This window comes from Salminus brasiliensis, chromosome 10, assembly GCF_030463535.1.
Source record: "Salminus brasiliensis chromosome 10, fSalBra1.hap2, whole genome shotgun sequence".
Classification (NCBI taxonomy): domain Eukaryota; kingdom Metazoa; phylum Chordata; class Actinopteri; order Characiformes; family Bryconidae; genus Salminus; species Salminus brasiliensis.
Genome location: NC_132887.1, coordinates 12,807,874 through 12,827,480, shown reverse-complemented (window position 1 = coordinate 12,827,480; position 19,607 = coordinate 12,807,874). Strand labels below are relative to the sequence as shown.

General features: G+C 42.3%; 2 protein-coding genes across 2 annotated transcripts; both read left to right on the top strand.

Annotated features, from left to right (window-relative positions):
• Nucleotides 1-8,544: 8,544 nt before the first annotated feature.
• Nucleotides 8,545-10,944, top strand: gdf3 (growth differentiation factor 3). Its single transcript, XM_072690335.1, has 2 exons — nucleotides 8,545-8,820; nucleotides 10,124-10,944. The coding sequence occupies exons 1-2, from the start codon at nucleotides 8,553-8,555 to the stop codon at nucleotides 10,942-10,944; spliced, it is 1,089 nt and encodes a 362-aa protein (XP_072546436.1). The 5' UTR covers nucleotides 8,545-8,552.
• Nucleotides 10,945-12,750: 1,806 nt separating this feature from the next.
• On the top strand, nucleotides 12,751-15,308 carry bmp2a (bone morphogenetic protein 2a). Its single transcript, XM_072690334.1, has 2 exons — nucleotides 12,751-13,105; nucleotides 14,227-15,308. Exons 1-2 carry the CDS (start codon nucleotides 12,757-12,759, stop codon nucleotides 15,099-15,101), a joined length of 1,224 nt encoding a protein of 407 aa, XP_072546435.1. The 5' UTR covers nucleotides 12,751-12,756; the 3' UTR covers nucleotides 15,102-15,308.
• The last annotated feature ends 4,299 nt before the right edge of the window (nucleotides 15,309-19,607 follow it).

Genomic DNA, 19,607 nt, shown 5'->3' with positions numbered 1-19,607 from the left:
GATAGGGGTCCTATTACAACTGCCGTAACACTAACACACTGTTCCACAATAAGAACATCTATCTAAAACTAATACATAGTGGTGGTGGGGGATGCTTTGCTGTTTCAGGGCCTGGGTCTCTAGCCATAACTGATGTAACCATGATTTCCAGCATCAATAATAAGTGCAAGGGCATGTCTTTTTCCTCAAATCAGAGAATTTGAATTTGCAAGTGATCAGATTGGATTTGCGCCCGGACATCACAGACCTCTGCATGGGTTGCTGTGGTAACGACAAAGGCGGAAGAAGGAGAGATGGAGGTTGCTCTGGATTTGATGTGACCGAATCTCAGTCTGCATTCTTGTCTGTACTTTTGTTCCTGTGTTCTTGTAAAACGTCATCAGTTACAGCCCAAGTACTGGTCCATTCAACGGTTCACATCTAACCAAGTTCAGTCCGAATGCCAGGATGTGTTCTTGGACCACCTGTGTTGTCAAGGATGCATCAGGGCATGGACTTATGTGGACTTGGTCACAGCCAAATATCCCAGAATGCATTACACACCACGCTGCTGTTTCAATTGGAAAATTACTGTACAACGTCCTCCCGTCCTCGGGAGTTGAACTAGCCAAGTTGGTATTACCAAGTACACCAGTACGAGAAATCCCCTCGTTGTTGTCTGTCACGTTGTATGTGACGCAAATCTGTGAGGGACCAGGAAATCTGAATAGTGGTCAGAGCGTTCAGACATTCACATGGATTTTGGCTATAGATTTGCCACAAATCGCATTTGGGGCAGCAGTCTAACCATAGCCATAGCCAGAGATGCTATGGCAGGACTGTCACATAAAAGCACACAGGTTTTGCATTTGTGTGTTTGTTACCTGCCAATATATATATATATATATATATATATATATATATATTAATCACATGGGGTCCACTGACCAATGAGAGTCCTGGCTGGAGTAACTGGAGAGGAGCCTACCTTTTAAAGGCAGAAGCCAAAACAGCTGACAAGTGAAGACTGTGATTGTGTGCTGTGGGTTAAGTGTTAGATGATATGTTGGAGTGCTTAAGGTTAGGTAGGTTCACTAAATTTGTTTCACTGGAGTTTGGATATGCTTGGTTATGTGTCTTTTAGCAGTAGCTGCTGACTTGTTTGGGCAGTTTAACAGTATGCTCCCAACTTGGGTTTATATAATATTGTATCACTATGTTGGAGTGTGCACTCATGTTTGGTAGTATGTGGTTGTATCTGTGGTTGTAATAACGTAAATGATGTACCCTTATATATATATATATATATATATATATATATATATATATATATATATTTATTTATAATATATATATTTCACACCATTTAGGTCTGTTCTGGTCTATTTAGAAATCCTTCCAATGTGACAAAAGCAGTTCAACAAAGGTGTGGGCAAAGGTTTGTCCAGTAGCTTATGAAACCCTAAATGTTGATTCTATATTTGGTGCAACCGGTTGGAAAAGTGAAACAATTCCCCAATTGTAAAAGTGTGGTGTTTTTAGTGTTTTGCTTGTCTTGTAATGGACAGGCTGCTCCATTAATAGCTACATTTTCCTGTAAAATCTTTGCTAAACCCTTGATGAGTATCCTGGAATGATTGCTGAAATCCACAAAATTCCACTGGCAAGTCAGCGCGCAAGCCGCAGAGATCGATGACACATGCATTGACCGTCACGGCTTAGGTCCAGCGGCTAAGCCAATGTGGTGAAATATAGATTGCTTGTCCGGCCTTCAGTTTGAGGCATACCATTCCTTCCTTATTGTGGCGCCGGAGGCACAGGAGCTACTCCCTGGTCCTGAAGAACAGGGTTGCTGCAACTTTGACGAAATGGCATGCTTCAGGTCCCATTTCAAATTTAAGTCAATCTTTCTGTATTTTATTCTTTTTCACTCCTGCTTTGTGGTTTGCATCAGTATCTGCTGACCTTAACAGCAGCACAGTTCCACTAAAAATACTGTGCCAAGAACAAGAATGAATATGACTTCCTTGCGTACACTTCAGCACTGAATTACAGCTACACTTTCCAAAGCTTTTAAGACACCTGCCTGTTCATTATTACTTTAGAAATCAAGACTGTTTAGTTTATCCTGCTTTTGTTGGAGTGGTTGTTTTTTTTGTTGGAAGATGTTTTACTAACTTTTGGTGCTTTTCTGGGAGGGTTTGATTGCATTTAGCACCAAGAAAGTTAGTGAGGTCAGGATATTGGATGATTACCACCAAACCTCATTTCAAAAGTACTGCATGGAGCCACCATCATTTCATAGAATGCAGTTCCACTGCTTCACAGCTCACTGCTTTATACCCCTCTAGCCCACACCATCAGGCAATAGGCAATCCAGAGAGTCCTATTCTAGTGGCAGAATGTATCTACAGAGACTAGACAAGCTGTGTGAGGGTGTGCATATCTGTGTCAGCAATGGTTGCACCTTAAAGGCGCTGCATGCATTCATTAGAAGAGGTGTCCCCAACCATTTGCGCATATAGTGAGGTTGCCAGATATTCCACCAGACATTTATCTTGGAGAAATCCTAGTCCTTTTCCAATTGCACCTGTTATTGCAGAGCTGTTCTCTGTAGAAAAGTAGGTTTGAAAAGAACAAAGGCTGTATTCATTGGAGCATGCAGTTTGTTGAACATGTCTCCTTGACATTTCCAAGCTTCTGGAAACAGACTGATGAATAATGAATTCAAATGAAAAGCCATATTGCAATCACCAAGCCTGATTTATGAGGTTTAGCAGTAACATTGTTAAAATTGCTATGGTGGAGGACTACAAATAGCCAAAGCACATGTTTAATTAGCGGCCCATTGGCCTGAGAAACTGCAGTAGTTCAATAGGTTGTTGGACCTCTTGTAGATGTAAGTGGTAATTGTTTCCTTTCATTAATGAGTTTTCCATGGGAGGAGAGTGTTTTTGAAAAAGCAAAGGCTTTAGTATATATAAAATTGCCTAATATAGTCTTTATAAACCATTTAAGGCTAAAACTACTGAATGACTAAACTGAAAAAGTTATGAGCTTTTCTAACCTATTAACCCAATCATTACAATTTCCTCACAGAATGAGTTTTGGTATATTTCCATTTAAGGCTTAGCCAGAGCGACATACAAAAGTGCTTCACTGTTTGCTCAGAAAATACCCTTAGCTAGTTTGTATAGACTAGGATCCAAAAGATCCCTCTAAGCTTAAATATTACTAAACACACAGGAGACCAGTAGTCAGGAGACCACAATACTCGACACTACAGTTCACCCAAGTACTCTTGGAACAGATGGGTCTTCAGTCGACGTTTGAAGACAGCGAGCGACTCTGCTGTTCGGACACCCAGAGGAAGTTTTTTTCCACCATTTCGGTGCCAGGACAGAAAAAAGCCTGGATGCTTGTCTTCCGTGGATCTTAATGGTTGGTGAGTCAAGCCAAGCCGTACTTGAACGTCAAAGGGGTGTGGCACAATTGTACTGCGTTCACTAAGTGGAGTGAGTCGAATAGGCTGCATTAACTAAATATGAAAGGTAATTAATTCCAACATCAGATCTCTGCTAAGATTTTATGTTTCTGGGAGAAAAAAGAATTATACCTGACCTGTGCTTTCCCTCCATGAACCATAAAAACTATTTTGCTACAGTAAAGTGGGCTAGTACATAACTCTAGATAGACAACAGCTCTCTTAGGCTACATTGACATTACAAGCTTTAAACAACTCTGATTTTCTGCTCAGATCGGATTTGGCGGTTCACATTTGTAAAAGTTAGTGACCTGTATCTGTCTGTAACGTTAAACAAATCTGTCCTGAAATGGCACACATGCACACATTGATACATTTATGCATGTGACCTCTGTCATTGCAATCCCACCTTGTGTCTAGGGTTGAGGGGATCAATGTGTGTTGCATATTTATTGAAAACCAACAAAATCGGGGAAAAGAGCAAGAACAGAGAAGAGATTTATTTACAAAGAAGCTGTTAAAACTAAACAGGTTACACTTACTAAAATCTGCTGTTTTCAAATACCACACTGGAAGAATCAAACTGGATGGCACTAAAGAAAAGGAACAGAAGATAACATGGCCACACTACCCTACTCTGAGTCAAAATGCAGCTAGCTCAAAAAAAAAATAAAGAAACAAAAAGCTTGGTACAGATGTGACTCAGTCTGGATGCTCAAATCTTGTTTAAAAGTTTGGTTTGCAGCACTCGCAAATCCAGTGTTTCCTCCATCTGTCCTTCTTCTGTGTATGAAAGCAGTTCATTAACACCTAGGTTGTTACCACAGCAACACTCAAATCCGTTCTGATCACTTTCAAATAACAGTGCGGACAATGATCATACCAGATCTGATTTGAGAAACAAATCCGATTTTCCTGCAGTCTAAACAAAGCCTAAGGCTATGTTCAGACTGCCAGCCCAATCCGATTTTGGCATATCTAGATTGTATCCAGATTGATTTCTGCTAGTCTGCAAAAAGCCACATGAAATCTGATTATTGCAAATTGGATTTCAACATGTCACTTTGCATCATTCGCAAATACTGAGCGACGCAAGTGCTGGGATCCAAGAAAGGCGCCACAGGTAGCAGCCCATGCAGATATGTTAGTGTTGTCTGGACATGCAAATCCGGTCTGATCACTTGTGAATAACCGTGCAGATCTGATTTGAGAAACAAATCGGATTTGTCTGCAGCCTGAAAATAGCCAAAGTGACTCAAATCTGATTGTATTTGACATGTTCACACAGTCACTGGAAAAAAATCTGACCTGTGCCACATTAACCTGTAACTAGCCCTAGCCCTACAATTAAATCCATACTACACCACTGGTGTACTTAAGTCTCAGTGTTAACACAGAACATCTAGCAATGCCTCATTCGTACCAATATGCTCCACAGCAATGCTAAATGCAGTCTAGCTGAATTGTACTCTATTCTGTTCTGCTGGTGTGTCTCAGTGGTGGTCAAGATTGCTATCTTCCTAATCCACCTCCATGGCTGACCTTGCGTTAAGGGAGCAGACACTAGATGATTGTTTGTGCCATTGATGTAATGTCTAGCATGCCTCCACTCTGTAATTGAGTGAAGTACTGGTGAGGTCGACAGACACTGAGAGCACAGGATGCATATTCCATCACCATGTGATAGCAAGCTTGATTTTTACACCCAACTAAGAGCTGTCTCTTGAAATGTGTAATGCAACTTAACACAAGACAAAGACAGTATAATGAAAACCACCTTAGGGAACTGAGAATTCTGCATGTGAAAATAGGCCTGCATGTGCTTTTCACATTTACGCTTGCATTTTAAACTTTACTGCACAAATTTCCAACCATTACGCTTAGTTAGATTAAGTTTAATCTGTGTCTATGTAGGTACTGTCCATGCATGTTAGCATGAAATCATATAAATCATGCTTTAGTTCATAAACATATTTAAAAATGAACTTTTCTGATATGATCTTAGTGAATATTTGACACGGTGTATGTTTAGGGATTCATTCATATTCCATTACCATAATGACATTCTTGAAGTTTGTGGACACCCCACAGCTTGTCTAGTTCCTGTAGAGATAAACATAAACATACTGTGCCAGGCGTAGGTTAGAAGAATACAAAGCCCCCCAACATTGAGCTGTGAAGCAGTGGAACTGTATTCTCCAGAATAATGGTGGTCCATCCATCCACTTTTGGGCCGAGCTGGGGAGTTGGGAATGAGGCACAGTGGTGATCATTCAACATTTTCACCTTATGAATGCTCTTATTGCTGAATGCCATAAAATCTTCACAGCAATGCCCCAAAATCTAGTAGACAGCCTTCCCTGAAAAGTAGAGACAGTTACTCCAACAAAAGTAGGATTAGCTCTATTTTTAATACCCTTGATTTGGGAAGAAACAATGAATGAGCAGGTGTCCCAATACTTTTGTCCATGTAGAAACAATAAACTTCAGTATTCCAATAGATACATAAATGCATTTATTTGACCATTATATAAACACATAGGACATACAGATCTAATAGTTGTTCAAATAATTTATACAAAAATTAAACACAATTAAACTCATTTGTTTAATTTTTTTTTTTTTTTAAAATAAAAACTTGAATGAATTCATTTCAGGCATGTTTAAAACCAGTCCCTGCTTGTAATTGTTTAAGAGAAGCTGGAAATGATTTCACAATACTAAAATGAGTAAAACAGTGTCTAACACAGCACTGTGATCTGGCGCTATTACATAGTGTTCTCAGGAAACAGTCATTAAGTTTAAAGCATTAAAAAGGGGGCTTTCTGTAGCATGATATAGACAAATCCACCATAGCACAGCATACATTATCCTATCAAGTGAAACATGAGACTTGGAAAATATCATGACTGTGACTTGATCATGACTAAGGCCCACTCATTTTTTTACAGGCCTTATTCATTGTATCCCTGAACGTGGACCACAACTTTTTTTGTGGCCTCTGTGTTTGAAACTCTATCTAATGCGAGCTGATGAGTAAACTCGGAACACAAAGTGTGACTGTGATAAATGAAGAGGTGGGAACAATATCTTATTTAATACTGCCCATATTTCACCCCTGCCTTGTCTGCGAAGACTATTGAGACTATTGTGTTCCTTGTTACAATGATATCAGTGCTGAACCAAACCACACAACAGCAGCATATTAGCATCTTGCAAGTCATCTCTTTATCATAGCAGGCAGCTTTGGACACAAACGGGCTTTGGGATGTATCGGTTCAGGTTTGTAAATTGATAAGGTACACTAAGGATGTGTGAAGAAAGCTGGTGTTTTTTACTGTACTTTAATGCATATTAAAGACAAGGGGCAGCCAAACAGTTGCCTCATACATGAGTTCCTTTACTCACATTACAGGACTTAAGTAAATATGAACTCCAAAGCCAGTGAAACCCAAACTTTTACCCACTGTTCAGGGCCTGTTCACAACTCACTGGTCCCTATTTTTCACTCAGTGCTATTCAACAAGTGGAATGTAGGCACAGAGTTCAGCCAAGAAACTGTTATCAGGAACACACTAATGGATCAATCTGTTGTGTCTTGTCAGTGCTTTTAGCATTGCCTCTTGGAATGTGTCTGATGAAAAACATTGTTTCTCCCAGCCCCAGAAAGGATGCAGTAAGTAGACATGAGGGCAAGCATGACAGGACTTCTAGTAAACAGCAGCTTCCCACTCAGCACGAAATGCTCCACAGCATCAGGCACAGGCCTTCAGATTAGGCCCACAAAACACTGTAGCAGTAGGTAAGCAGAACATCGCTGTCACGCAAAAACCTTGCATCTCCAAAATGTCAGTGCCACACTATGGCACATTGTATTAAATGTTTGGTATTTTTCTGCTGGGCCAGTCAGCAGATTATTAGAAATAGTGTGTGTATCAATGTGTCAATGTGTGACACTATGGTTTATCTGTGAAATACTTATAATTATACTGTTCATATGTGCAATAATTTAACTGCTTTATTCAGCATGTTCCATATTTATAATTACAGTTACTGTCACTTTGACACTTTATTATATTCACATAATTTATATAACATGTACATATCGAATCTTTCTCTTTTTGTTTTACATTTTATTTTATAGTGTTTATTTATAGTAATATTTATAGTAGTGTTTATATACTTATACTTATAGTAAAAGTAAAGTAGACGCTGAGAATTTCCCCACTGTGGGACTAATAAAGGATTCTCTTATCTTCTCTTCTCTTATCTTTTCTTATCTATCTTATCTTATCTTATAGTGTTTATTTATCAAGTGTTTATTCTTACACAAACAGTTGCAACTGTATCAACTGTAATTTCCCTCCTGGGAAGTATTTCTGATTCTGATTGTAAATCTACAGGGGAAAAACTGTTTTTGAGTTTTTAAGCTTGAACAGGGTTGGTCAAAATTTGGTGATTTCCCGGTTGGCAACCACACCATCCTAAATCAGTGAGTCCTTGTGTACGACTCCTCATGCTACAAAAATAAGGCTTCAGTTTAGGCCCACAAAACACTGTAGCAGTAAGATAGCATAACGTCGAAGTCACGCAAAAACCTTGCATCTCCAGAATGTCAATTCTATGTCAAAAGGAAAAAAAAAAACCTTCTTAACATTCAATGAAAGTCAATGTCAGAAGATTCCAGGTCATGTTGGACCCATAGTGTAAAATCTCCACACAATGTAAACAGAAACAGCCGGATTCACATTATGGCATAAGTGGCAAAAATGGAGATACAAGGTTTTCGTGCTAGTTCTCTTAATTCCCACACTGGAAGCAAAGTGTGTTGAAACAGATAAGCTAATTGACACATAGGCCTGTGCTCTGTTAAAGCAAACCTGAAGTGAAAGCCTAATTAATTCATTTAGCTCCGTTCACACGTAGCGAACTTCAAACGCTTCTAATTTGCATAACAATCCGATCTCTTCCTCGTCTATTCGCACCTTCGTCTACTCGACCAATCACATGTCAGGCCTCCCGCAGGGTCAGGTTTTAAAAAGTTCATGTGGGCGCTGGGCTTCAGGCTCGGTACCGGACACTAGTCAGCATGGCGGGGTTTACGCGGTTATTCCTGTCGTGTTTCTTCACGTTTGGGCTCGTCAACACGGAGGACGTGCAGGTTCAAGAGCGGCTGTTTTTAAGTTCTCTGGGTCTTCCGAGTCGACCGAGGCCTTCAAACCGTGGTCCGGTGCCCTCGCTGCTGTGGCGGATCTTCAAGAAGTCTGACGAGAAGCGAGTGGAAAGTGACCCGGATCCGTGCACGGTGCCAGAGTACGGAGTGAGGGGGAACATCGTGAGATATGTTCTGGACCAAGGTGAGCTTTCTGTCCCAATCACAAACAGCCCCTCATCTTACAAACATGATCAATGATCAGTGTAGTTCCATGAGGAGTTCCCTAAATAAATAAACGTGTGTGTGTGTGTGTATGTGTGTATGTATATGTATATGTATATGTATGTATGTGTGTGTGTGTATATATATATATATATATATATATATATATATATATATATATACACACACACATATATATATACTTTTTTATTTATTATTTTTATTTAATCACTTGGTTCATAGTCAGTCTTTTATATATAACATAAATCACCGGTATGCTTTCTCTATGATTTAACTAGTAGGGTTCCTAAAAGATCACTGTGGATCACTGTGGATCACTGCATGGTTTCACAAGGGTACTCAAAATAGCCTGCATCTATTTACGGCTGGATGCAGAAGTTGTGCCCCCCAGATAAAAAGAACATCCTGTACAGAGAACACACTTCTGCAGGCTGAATGTACTATTATTGTTTTTGCTTAATTTAACATTGAGACTAATAACTAATTGCCATGTACAAAGGCTGTGGCACATTGTCATGTTTGGCTTTTTCACTGTGCTAGTCAGCAGATGAGTAGAAATGGTGCTTGTTAATCTCTACAGGAAAATGAATGGTTTGAGGTTGGACAAAATTGTGATTCCCTGGTTGGGCAACCATACAATGTTATCATTCAGAATCCTAATGCTAATTCACTTACCTGAGTAACATGATTCAAATGGAAGTCACACTGGATAAGTGCATCGGTCAAATGAATAAATATGACTGACCAGGAAGGGTTACACCGTTATGTCGATATGAACGATTTTTGTTCATTTGGGAGGTTTCATGTTGGGAGGTTTCAAGGCAAATATTTTAGAACACTTATCTATGAATTTTATTTTGTAAGGCTCTTTCTAGGTTTATATATATATATATATATATATATATATATATATATATATATATATATATATATATATATATATATATATATATATATATATATATATATAAAACTATTCCTGAAAGTAATTTGGCTCAATATGACTTGGTATGATTGGTTACTGGTTTTAACTGTAATGATTGAGTCAGATCTTTTCTACTTTGGCCTTTGATGTTATCAACCCTGTTTGCATCTTGTCATTTGGTGGGTTTTTATTTATTTAATTTTTTTAATAATGTGCCATTCTTGGCCTTATCCAGATGTAATCCTGATACTCGAGATGTATGCAGTCACCAGGTGTAATGGGTGAACGAGTTGAGTGCTGTCTTCTTCTAAATGTGACTTCTGATCTTTCTTAACAGGTAGAGTGGTTTCAGACTCGAGCAGCCACGCTGTGGAAAAGCATCTGTTTTTCAACATGTCCGTGCTGGAGGATGTAGAGCAGCTTTCATTTGCCCAGCTGGAGATGAAGTTCAAACCAGACCTTTCTCACTTACCCCACCAAGTTGGTCAGCACACCTTCAGCATGCACCTCTACAAGGTCTTGAGGACCTCACTGAAGGGCATGAACCATGACTCCAGCCGCAGACTGCTGCTCTCGCAGTCTGTTCAGTACACCCATAGCACTACCGTCCACTTCAACCTGACTGACCTGGCTGAATGGTGGCGGAAGCCTGGCAAGAACTTTGGGCTGGTCCTTGTGCTGCAGTCCACTCCGCTAGACAACCAGCTGGACCCAGTGGACTATGACCATGGTCACGTGGGGATCCCTGAACTTGTCACCTCGCTGGTGGTCGTGTCCCTGAACCCTTACCAGTGTAAGTCGAGGAAGAAGAGAAGCGCCTACTATGTGCCCGTGAGCCCCAGCAACGTGTGCAAGCCCAGACGCCTCTACATTGACTTCAGAGATGTTGGGTGGCAGGACTGGATCATCGCACCGCAGGGCTATGTGGCCAACTACTGCCATGGAGAGTGTCCTTTTCCTCTCAGTGAGAGCCTGAATGGGACCAACCATGCCATTCTGCAGACCCTAGTCCACTCGTTCGACCCCAAGGGGACCCCTCAGCCCTGCTGTGTCCCCGTCAAGCTGTCTCCCATTTCAATGCTTTACTATGACAACAACGACAATGTGGTCCTCAGACATTATGAGGACATGGTGGTGGATGAATGTGGGTGCAGATGATGAACTTTTGTTGTTGTTTGTAAATAAATACAATAAACTTTGCTTTTTTTTAGAGAAACTGTGCTTTCAGGTCAATTTCTTTGATGTGTACACATTATATCTATGGGATGGTGGGTTTGATACCCAGGTCCTCTAAGCTGCTACTGTCGTTTAGGCCTTTACCCTCTCTGCTCCAGTGGTGCAGTCGAATGGTTGACCCTGTGCTCTGGCCTCAGCTGGGCAAAGAGAAGTCCATTGTATTAGTATGACCAAGTATTTGTATTCAGTAGGAGGGTTCTTTAGTCCCATTTCTGGAGGGCCTGTGCCCACCTTTTTGATGACCAGTCACTATTCTGACACCTCTGAATCAGTTATCTGTTAATTACCAGGTCTAATAGCAGTGCTTGTGCAGATAAATCCCCAAACGGTCATCATTGGCCCTCTAGGACCAAACTACAGAACCCTGAAGTTTTTTTTTATTTTTTTTTTTTAGCCACACTTTGCGTTAGGTATAGAGGGTGGGTGTAATGCTCAATTCCCTCCACTGGTTGGTGCTCTATGTCCAAATTTGGTCCTTTTGTAGTTGAACACTTGCAATGGAGTTGCTTAACAAAACATAAATGACCTCTTATTTAAATGGCTGATGTCTCTTTAGAAACCGGTGAATATTCAGTTTTAGGAGGACTAATGATGAAGAGGAATGGTCAGCTCATGTTTTAGAAGTACCTGTACAGAACCGAACACTGGAAACTTGAGTACCACACCATTATTAATCCTCATTTGACAGTATGATTTTTCTCTCTCTCTCTCTCTCTCTCTCTCTCTCTCTCTCTCTCTCTCTCTCTCTCTCCTCCCTTCTTTGCCCGTTGTATTCACTCGTGACCTCACTGAGCCACTAAAAGCCACATGGGCAGGGAAAGAGAGCGAGAGAGTGTCAGTGAGACCAGGGCACACATTAGACTCCACCGAGCTCTCCACAGGAGGAAGACCAAACCCTTCTGCTATCTGGTTTACTTAACAGCGTCAACGAAATTGGCTGTTTCCATACAGCCGCCACACGCACCACACGTTTGCTGGTGTTTTGACGGGTCCGTGCGTTGGGAAGTTCTCAGAGGGGCTGCGTGGTGATGCGCTCTGAGAGGGAAATAGCAGTGTGAGGGGAGGTGGGAGCCTGAGTGTGTTCCAGGAGTCCGTGCGGTGCGGTGCGGTGCGGTGCGGTGCGGTGCTGGTCAGCTGTCTTTGGAAGCGCTTGGAGCTCAAGTTCTGCTGGACTTTCTCCTCAGAGCCGGCAGTGCGCGCGCGTACGCACACACACACACACACACACACACACACACACACACACACGCGCGCGCGCGCGCTCACACTACACCCACAGGAAAGGTCTCTAAACACAGTTGGAGTTGGACGTCGTCTTCTCCTCCTCCACGTCTTGCTTGAGAGCGTTTCTCTCTCGCAGATGCCCAGCGCGCGCTCCTTTCCTGCGGGATGGATGTTTAAGTGGAGACGACGTCTATTCTTCTGCTGATGGACAGAAAAGTGCTCGGCTCGTTCTGAGAGGCTTCTCCATTTCTTTATCAACCGGGAGGGAAGTTAAGGGACTATGAGAGGGGCTCGCGCTTCTCGTCTCCATTCACCGCCCAGTCCGGTATGATGCCCGTCTTTAGACGCTAGAAGGACACGAGGGGGGGACCGACAGTGACGAACATGGCCGAGTGGAACCGGAGACGTGGAAGCGCGCGTTTGCTTGTGGCCGTGTGATTAAGAGGTATCGGCCCCGGGTCTTGACCGACCGGGCAGGCGGCTGGCTGGAAGGCTGGTGGGTGGGTGACCATGCGCTCCGTCGCGCTGCGCGCGCTGCCCCTCCTTCTGCTGCTTGTCGCTCACGCGCGTCTCGGAGGCTCCGCGGGGCTCGTCCCGGAGCAGGGCCGCAGGAAGTACGCGGCGCCCTTGTCCCAGGACACCCTCAGCACCTTCGAGGCGCGACTCCTCAGCCTGTTCGGCCTCAAGCAGAGGCCCAGTCCAAGCAGGTCCGCCGTGGTGCCGCGCTACATGCTGGACCTGTTCACGGCGTACTCGGCTAACGCGGAGCCAAAGCACGGGGCGGCCAAGCGCTCGCTCGGGAGGGAGTCCGAGAAGTCCGCCAGCCGCGCGAACACGATAAGGAGCTTCCACCATGATGGTAAGCAGTCATCTGAAAGTAGTATAAACAGAACTCACACAATCTCCCTCTCTCTCTCCCTCTCTCTCTCTCTCTGGAACGGAGTAGTGGGTTGTTTATTACACGTAGACTGGTCTTGAAACGTTTATGGAGATGTTTGCGCAGTGGTTGGGCTGAAAACGCAGTGTCCTCGCGAAAATAGGGAACAGGTGTAGCCACCAACACCAGCAGGGCAGGAGAAGTAACATGGGCAGCACATTCCTGCAACCACTCACAAACAGAAATGTTCTGTTCCCAGGACCGCGCTGTGAACACCTCCCCATCGGCCCAGTCGTGTTCTTCTGCATGCAGAATAAGAATAAGCATGACTGCTTCATTTATTTTGATCAGGACAAGATCAACATCTTTAGATGTTTAGCGTTTATTTTAGGAAGTACATACTTGGGGCCTTCTGGTAGCGCAGAAATGCAATCCACAGTCCTGTCTCTACTTATCTGCAAAGAAGTGGATATTTATGATGCATAACATCCTTTGCATCTTTATTAACTAGCAACTCAGTCTAACTCTGGTTCTCATGGATCTTTGAATTTAAAACATTTGGAGTTTAATTCAGTTTCACTTGGTTCAGTTCTGACCAAGTGAAAACAGACTAAATCAACATCTAGTGCCCCAAAACCCACAGGACAGTCACAGGAGAGGCCAGTCTGCACTTGGGCTCATTGGGTTCTAATGAAGATAGTGTCAAAAGCAAGAGGTCATGCTTTCTCTGTGACTGTAAACACAGAGTTGGGATGTACTGCAAGAACTGGCAGGCATTCAAGGACCCTGTTATTCAGTGCATTACTTGACCAGTCTTGAATCACATAGTTTACATTTACTCTAAACAGAAAGGGTTCTTTGACTCTTTGACAACAGCTATTTGGGTTTTTCAAAAGGCTTAATATAGAAGCATCTACAGCACGTTTCCCACTAATTAAAATAACCCTTTAATGAGCAAGAGGTAAAAAAAACATTCAGTTCTGATGTTTCTATCTAGAACCATTGCCTTTCTTAAAGAACTCTTGAGGAACCTTTTTGTAAGAGTGTAAAACTAGCTACACTTTTCTTCAGTGAGTTTTCATCTCTTTTTTCATCTCTTTCAGAATCTACAGAGCAGCTGTTGAGTCATGGAGAAAAGACGACTCAAAGGTTTCTCTTCAATCTGAGCTCCGTCCCCAGAGAGGAGTTTGTCACTTCAGCCGAGCTGAGGATTTACAGGGAGCAGGTCATGGCGGCCACCAGTGGCAGCAGCAACAGCAGCAACAGCAGCAGCAGCAGCAGCGCTGGGCGCCATCGCATTAACATCTATGAGATCATGAAGCCTGGGCTTCCTTTGAAAGAGCCCATTACGAGACTCCTAGACACCAGGTTAGTGCAGCACAGCCTGAGCAAGTGGGAGAGCTTTGACGTAAGTCCAGCCGTCTCGCGGTGGACCGCCGAGGGCCACGCCAACCACGGCTTCGTGGTGGAAGTGGTCCACCCGGACGACGCAGAAGGGGACTACAAGAAGCATGTCCGAGTCAGCAGATCGCTGCATGACAGCGAGGACTCCTGGCCACAGATGAGGCCTCTGCTGGTGACGTTCAGCCACGACGGCAAAGGACATGTGCTCCACAGCCGGCAGAAGCGGCAAGTGAGGAGCAACAAGCCGAAGAAGAAGCATAAAGCGAACTGCCGGAGGCACTCCCTCTACGTGGACTTCAGTGACGTGGGCTGGAACGACTGGATAGTGGCCCCTCCAGGTTACCACGCCTTTTACTGCCAGGGGGAATGCCCCTTTCCTTTGGCAGACCACCTCAACTCCACTAACCACGCTATAGTACAGACGCTGGTCAACTCGGTGAACAGCAACATTCCCAAGGCCTGCTGCGTGCCCACAGACCTGAGCCCAGTGTCCCTGCTCTACCTGGACGAGTACGAGCGGGTGATCCTGAAAAACTACCAGGACATGGTGGTGGAAGGCTGCGGGTGCCGCTGATGGACCTTAACCACAGACTTTTTGCGAAGACACTTTATGTCCCAGTACTACACTTTTATTTATGCTAAAGTAAAAACACATATTTTGGAAAAAAAGTATATAAAGCTATATTTATGTCCACTAATGGGAAAATAAATATTTTTAATTGGAGTTCAACTAATGTATTTTTCTGATGTACATTTTAGTTAGTACAGTTCCGCATATGAAGTATACAGCTCAGATTTTGTATTTATTTCTATTATAACCACTTTTAGTGAATAGTTTATATCTATTTATGTGTACTCAAAGCAAAGCTATATATATATATATATATATATATATATATATATATATATATATAGATGTGTAAACCATCCACAACACACCATAGATGGGTTTATGTGTCTCCTTTCATTTCTAGAGTGGAAAGCAAGACTTGTGTAGAGTTGTCCAAAGACCTTAACTTTGAACGCCAGCCGCATGATGCCGTTTCAGTCCCATCTGCCCTAACTCTAGTGTCACATGGAGCACTGAATACGTTCCGTTGAGCAATTCAAAAGCATGCACGTTGATCGGGCCTTTCCTGCAGTAAGAAGCAGTGGTGAATGTGAATGCACTTATCTAGAAGCAATGTGACAGGTAGTTGACACTGAATGCTCAGGAACTTTGTTGGGGGGGCTTTAGATCCACATAATGAGAATGCCTATGAAACCTACCAATAGCCTTACAGACAGACTGTTACTATAAGTTCTTCTCATCCTGATGCTTTGGTTTCTGAAAGGCTACTCCATTCCCCTTTATAGTGAAGTGAGTCTCCTCATGTCTTCATAACTGAACTGACTGTGTTGTTCACAAGATGGTATAATCGGTAATGTAATGTTTTGCAAGCGGGGAAGTAAGGGGGGGCACTGTTGAAGAAGTAAGGTTCCTTGTCATTTACTTGTCCGAAAGATTCCCATGCTGCTAGACAAACACTATAGCATTTAACCATTTAGAAGAACCTGTCCTGTTTTTTTTGGTTTTTCTGTGTTTTTTTCCACCTCACTTGGAGGTCTACGTGTTCAAGAAGACTGGCTAAACCTCCCAGTGGTTATTTACTTGAACTCAAATGTCAACGATGTATGAGAAAATAATAAACAGCTCTTGTCTAGAGTCTTTACCAAGATTTATTGGTGCTCAGCGGCACTTAAGAGTTGACGTAAATATGTAGCAGAATGTTTTTTTAAAAACGTCTACAGATAGCACAGGACGAGTTTAGTTCTGCTGTTTACTCCACTGACGCACAGTTAACTGGCCACTGTAAATGGCCGACCAGTATATGGAACAACCTCTTTCCGATGAAAGACAAATTATAATAAAAAAAGAACGTCTCCAAGAGAGCTCCAGCTCCACTTTTCTATGGATAATAAAACCAAGTCCTCGTTTTTATCTAATTTACGGCTCTTTTTGGATGGTAAAACGACTTCACGTAATATATTAAAAATAAAGGTGATGCAAGGGGTTCTTTGAACGATGCCATTAAATCTTTTTTTGATTCCATAAAAAATCATTTTATTAAAGATGTTTCCCCAACCACTGTCAATTTTCCAGTTCTATGTACCATATAAGAGCACTTTGTAGTTCTACAATTACAGAATACAGTCTATCTGTTTATCTGCATACTTTGTTAGCCTCCTTTCCCCTAGTTCTTCAATGGTCAGGACCTCAAAAGACCACCACAGAGCAGGTATTATTTGGGTGGTGGCTCATTCTCAGCACTGCTGGGACACTGATATGGTGGTGGCGTGTTGAGCAGGTATGAGTGGGTTTAGACACTGTCGTGCTGCTGGAGTGGTGGAGGTGGAGATGGAGGAGGATTTGGTGTTGATGTTATGGCTGATCAGTGTTCATACTTGTGAAGAACCTTTTAAAGGAATCATTGTAATGGTACCGATTTTTAATGGTTCTTTAAACTCACAGCTCTTTCACAAAACTGGCTCTTCATGGAACCAGACGTTGCTCTTTTGTGCTTTTAAGAGTGTTTAAAGAAAGATGTTCAAAGTTCATTAGAAGGTCAGTAACAGTATGGTAGCTGATAGCTCCGGTTTGCCGTGCAGCACACAGTCACTCCTTCCCTTCCGCCTTCAAATCAGAGTGTATGGTTTACAGATGTGGAGGAACTGACACACCCTACCTATCAAGGTGCAGGCTGGAGAACCCATTGTGTACACACAGCATCTGTTGGAAACGTGCTGCGCTCACTAGCCCGGTATGAAACTGCTAGAAGTGGAGCATGACATAACTGATTGATCAGTATGGGCTGTGTGGAGTTTGGTTCTGCACATGAAACATGCGTATCTGTTCTAATGCCCTGAATGCCTGCGACATTCCAGAGATAAGGTGGTGAAGATGGCCATCTTTATGGTTCATAATTTGTGTTGAGACTATGTTAATGGTCGAGATAAGGGCACAGGAACTTCCCAGCTGCTGCTCAAAGAGCACTCCTCCGGTCTGATGGCACAACAGATAATCATCTGCTTTTATTTGGTCCCAGGCCAAGTTCAGTGGGAACTGTCTGCTTCTCATGCAATGTTATTGCCCTGACCTGAGGAACAGAAATTTTAACGATCTGCTATGGGGAATTCCACCAGTTTCTTTCTTCTAAAATCTCTGCATAATTTAGACATTCATTTGACATTCAATCTCATGTAGACAAGGTTTCTTTCCAGTGGTGCTAAAAGAAAGCAGGGGTGATGTCTACAACACAAGTGTAGCTATTTTATTAACTGTACTAAACACCTACATGTCTCTATTAAGTTTTAAGATAATGGCAAATTAGTGATACACTTATTAGTGTTAGGTTTTCTAGGGGGACTATTGTGCCTCAGAACACCCTGCATGTACCCTTCCACCATGAATGGATTACAGAAAATAGGATTTAAGACAAAATCTTGCTGGGGTATACCAGTTTTAGGTACACCATGGTATGAAGACTGATGGTTATCATTCTGTGTTTAATACTGATTATACTTCTGTGATTAACACAGATTCCTGCCAGTTTCTTACTGTTTTCAGAGTTTTGTAAACCAGTCAACCAATCGATCAATTAAGAAAATATTCATAATTAAAATAATCATTAGCTAGATATGAAATAGTTCAAAAAAGTTCCACCTCATGTGTAGCTATACTTATTCATTTATTTACTTACTTATATAAATATATTAGGTTCTATCTATGGTAAAGCATTTGTTCAATCTAAAACCTTGTGTGTTTATTCATTTGAGGGTCATTGTATCTGATAATAATAATAATAAGAAGAAGAAGAAGAAGAAGAATTTTGAAATATTGTAATTCTGTGAAACCATGAGATTTTAGTGATGTATCTTTTAGAGGCATTAACCCCTCAAACAGCCTATGGCCCCCCAATAGGCTGAAATTGCTACTACAAACTTCTATTTCCAAAAAAATAGCCCCACCAGTTTGTACAGAAGTCCCTGTAGTTACTGAATAATACGCCTTAGTGTGTAATACGCCTTGGAGTGTTAAGGGGTTAAACTTTTCAGATGCCTGGTTTCTATCACCACCTCTCTGAACAATTCTGACTCAGTGAGTTTCCCTGAAACAGAGCATTTCAATCAAACCACTCTGAGTTACTCTGTTTATAAGCGTTTCAGTAGCTATTACTATATCGTGCTATTGATGCTAGGCTACAGCATTGTGACGTTTCCCATCTAGGAGAATATGCTCTGACACCCAACAATTTGCAAAGCTCATTCAGTGCTCCACTTTTGGAAATTAAGGTTCCTAAATGATTGTTTTGGTCTTTAGTAGAACCTTTACAATATGTGGAGGCTTTTTCTTTCAAATTAAAAAGAAAAGGCTCCTCATACTTACTGACAAGAAACATCAATTGAAAGGTTATTTAGGGACCCAAAAGTGGTTCTTCTGTGGCATCGCCCCAAAGAACCCTCTCTTGCAGCTTTTCATTTTCAAGAGTGATTAGAATTGTCTCCTTTCCCTTCCTTTTCTTCCCCTCCACCTTTTCCCCTTCCATCTGTCATGTGACCAAGGGCTGCACATGTGCAGAGACCACTGGCCTTGCTGGAGCTCTAGCAGGGCTTGATTTTGGGCACAGGAGTTTGATGGAGGGAATTTGTCCCGAAGCCTCTCATTTAGCTCATAACCATGAACCAGGATCTCATCTGGACTGCATTTGCACCATAGGGGCCTGACCACAGTGCAAGGAAATCATAGACCCAAAATTGCTGCGCTGCAGAGGCAGTGGCCAAATGTTGGTATTTTTATTTACTTCAGGAGGCAACAAGTTAATTTATACGCATGCAAACGTTCAACTCGGAGCGCGGCTCACAAAGCCGGCACCAGAAGAAAATGGCCTCTTGCCGGTGAGGGTATTAGACCCTTGCTAGTTTAATTGTTTGTTTTCATTGCTTAAGTGTATAAACTTTGCATGAGCCAGTGAGTGTGGAAACTCCTCTCTCATTCTACATTACAGGGCACTCTTGCAACAGTTCCTGCCTTACTTCACTT

What these genes read in the sequence shown, in the direction of transcription:
- gdf3 (XM_072690335.1), top strand. Translation starts at nt 8,553, where the DNA reads ATGGCGGGGTTTACGCGGTTATTCCTGTCGTGTTTCTTCACGTTTGGG. An exon ending in GAGATATGTTCTGGACCAAG is followed by an intron (nt 8,821 to 10,123) that starts GTGAGCTTTCTG and finishes CTTTCTTAACAG; the next exon opens with GTAGAGTGGTTTCAGACTCG.
- bmp2a (XM_072690334.1), top strand. Translation starts at nt 12,757, where the DNA reads ATGCGCTCCGTCGCGCTGCGCGCGCTGCCCCTCCTTCTGCTGCTTGTC. An exon ending in AAGGAGCTTCCACCATGATG is followed by an intron (nt 13,106 to 14,226) that starts GTAAGCAGTCAT and finishes CATCTCTTTCAG; the next exon opens with AATCTACAGAGCAGCTGTTG.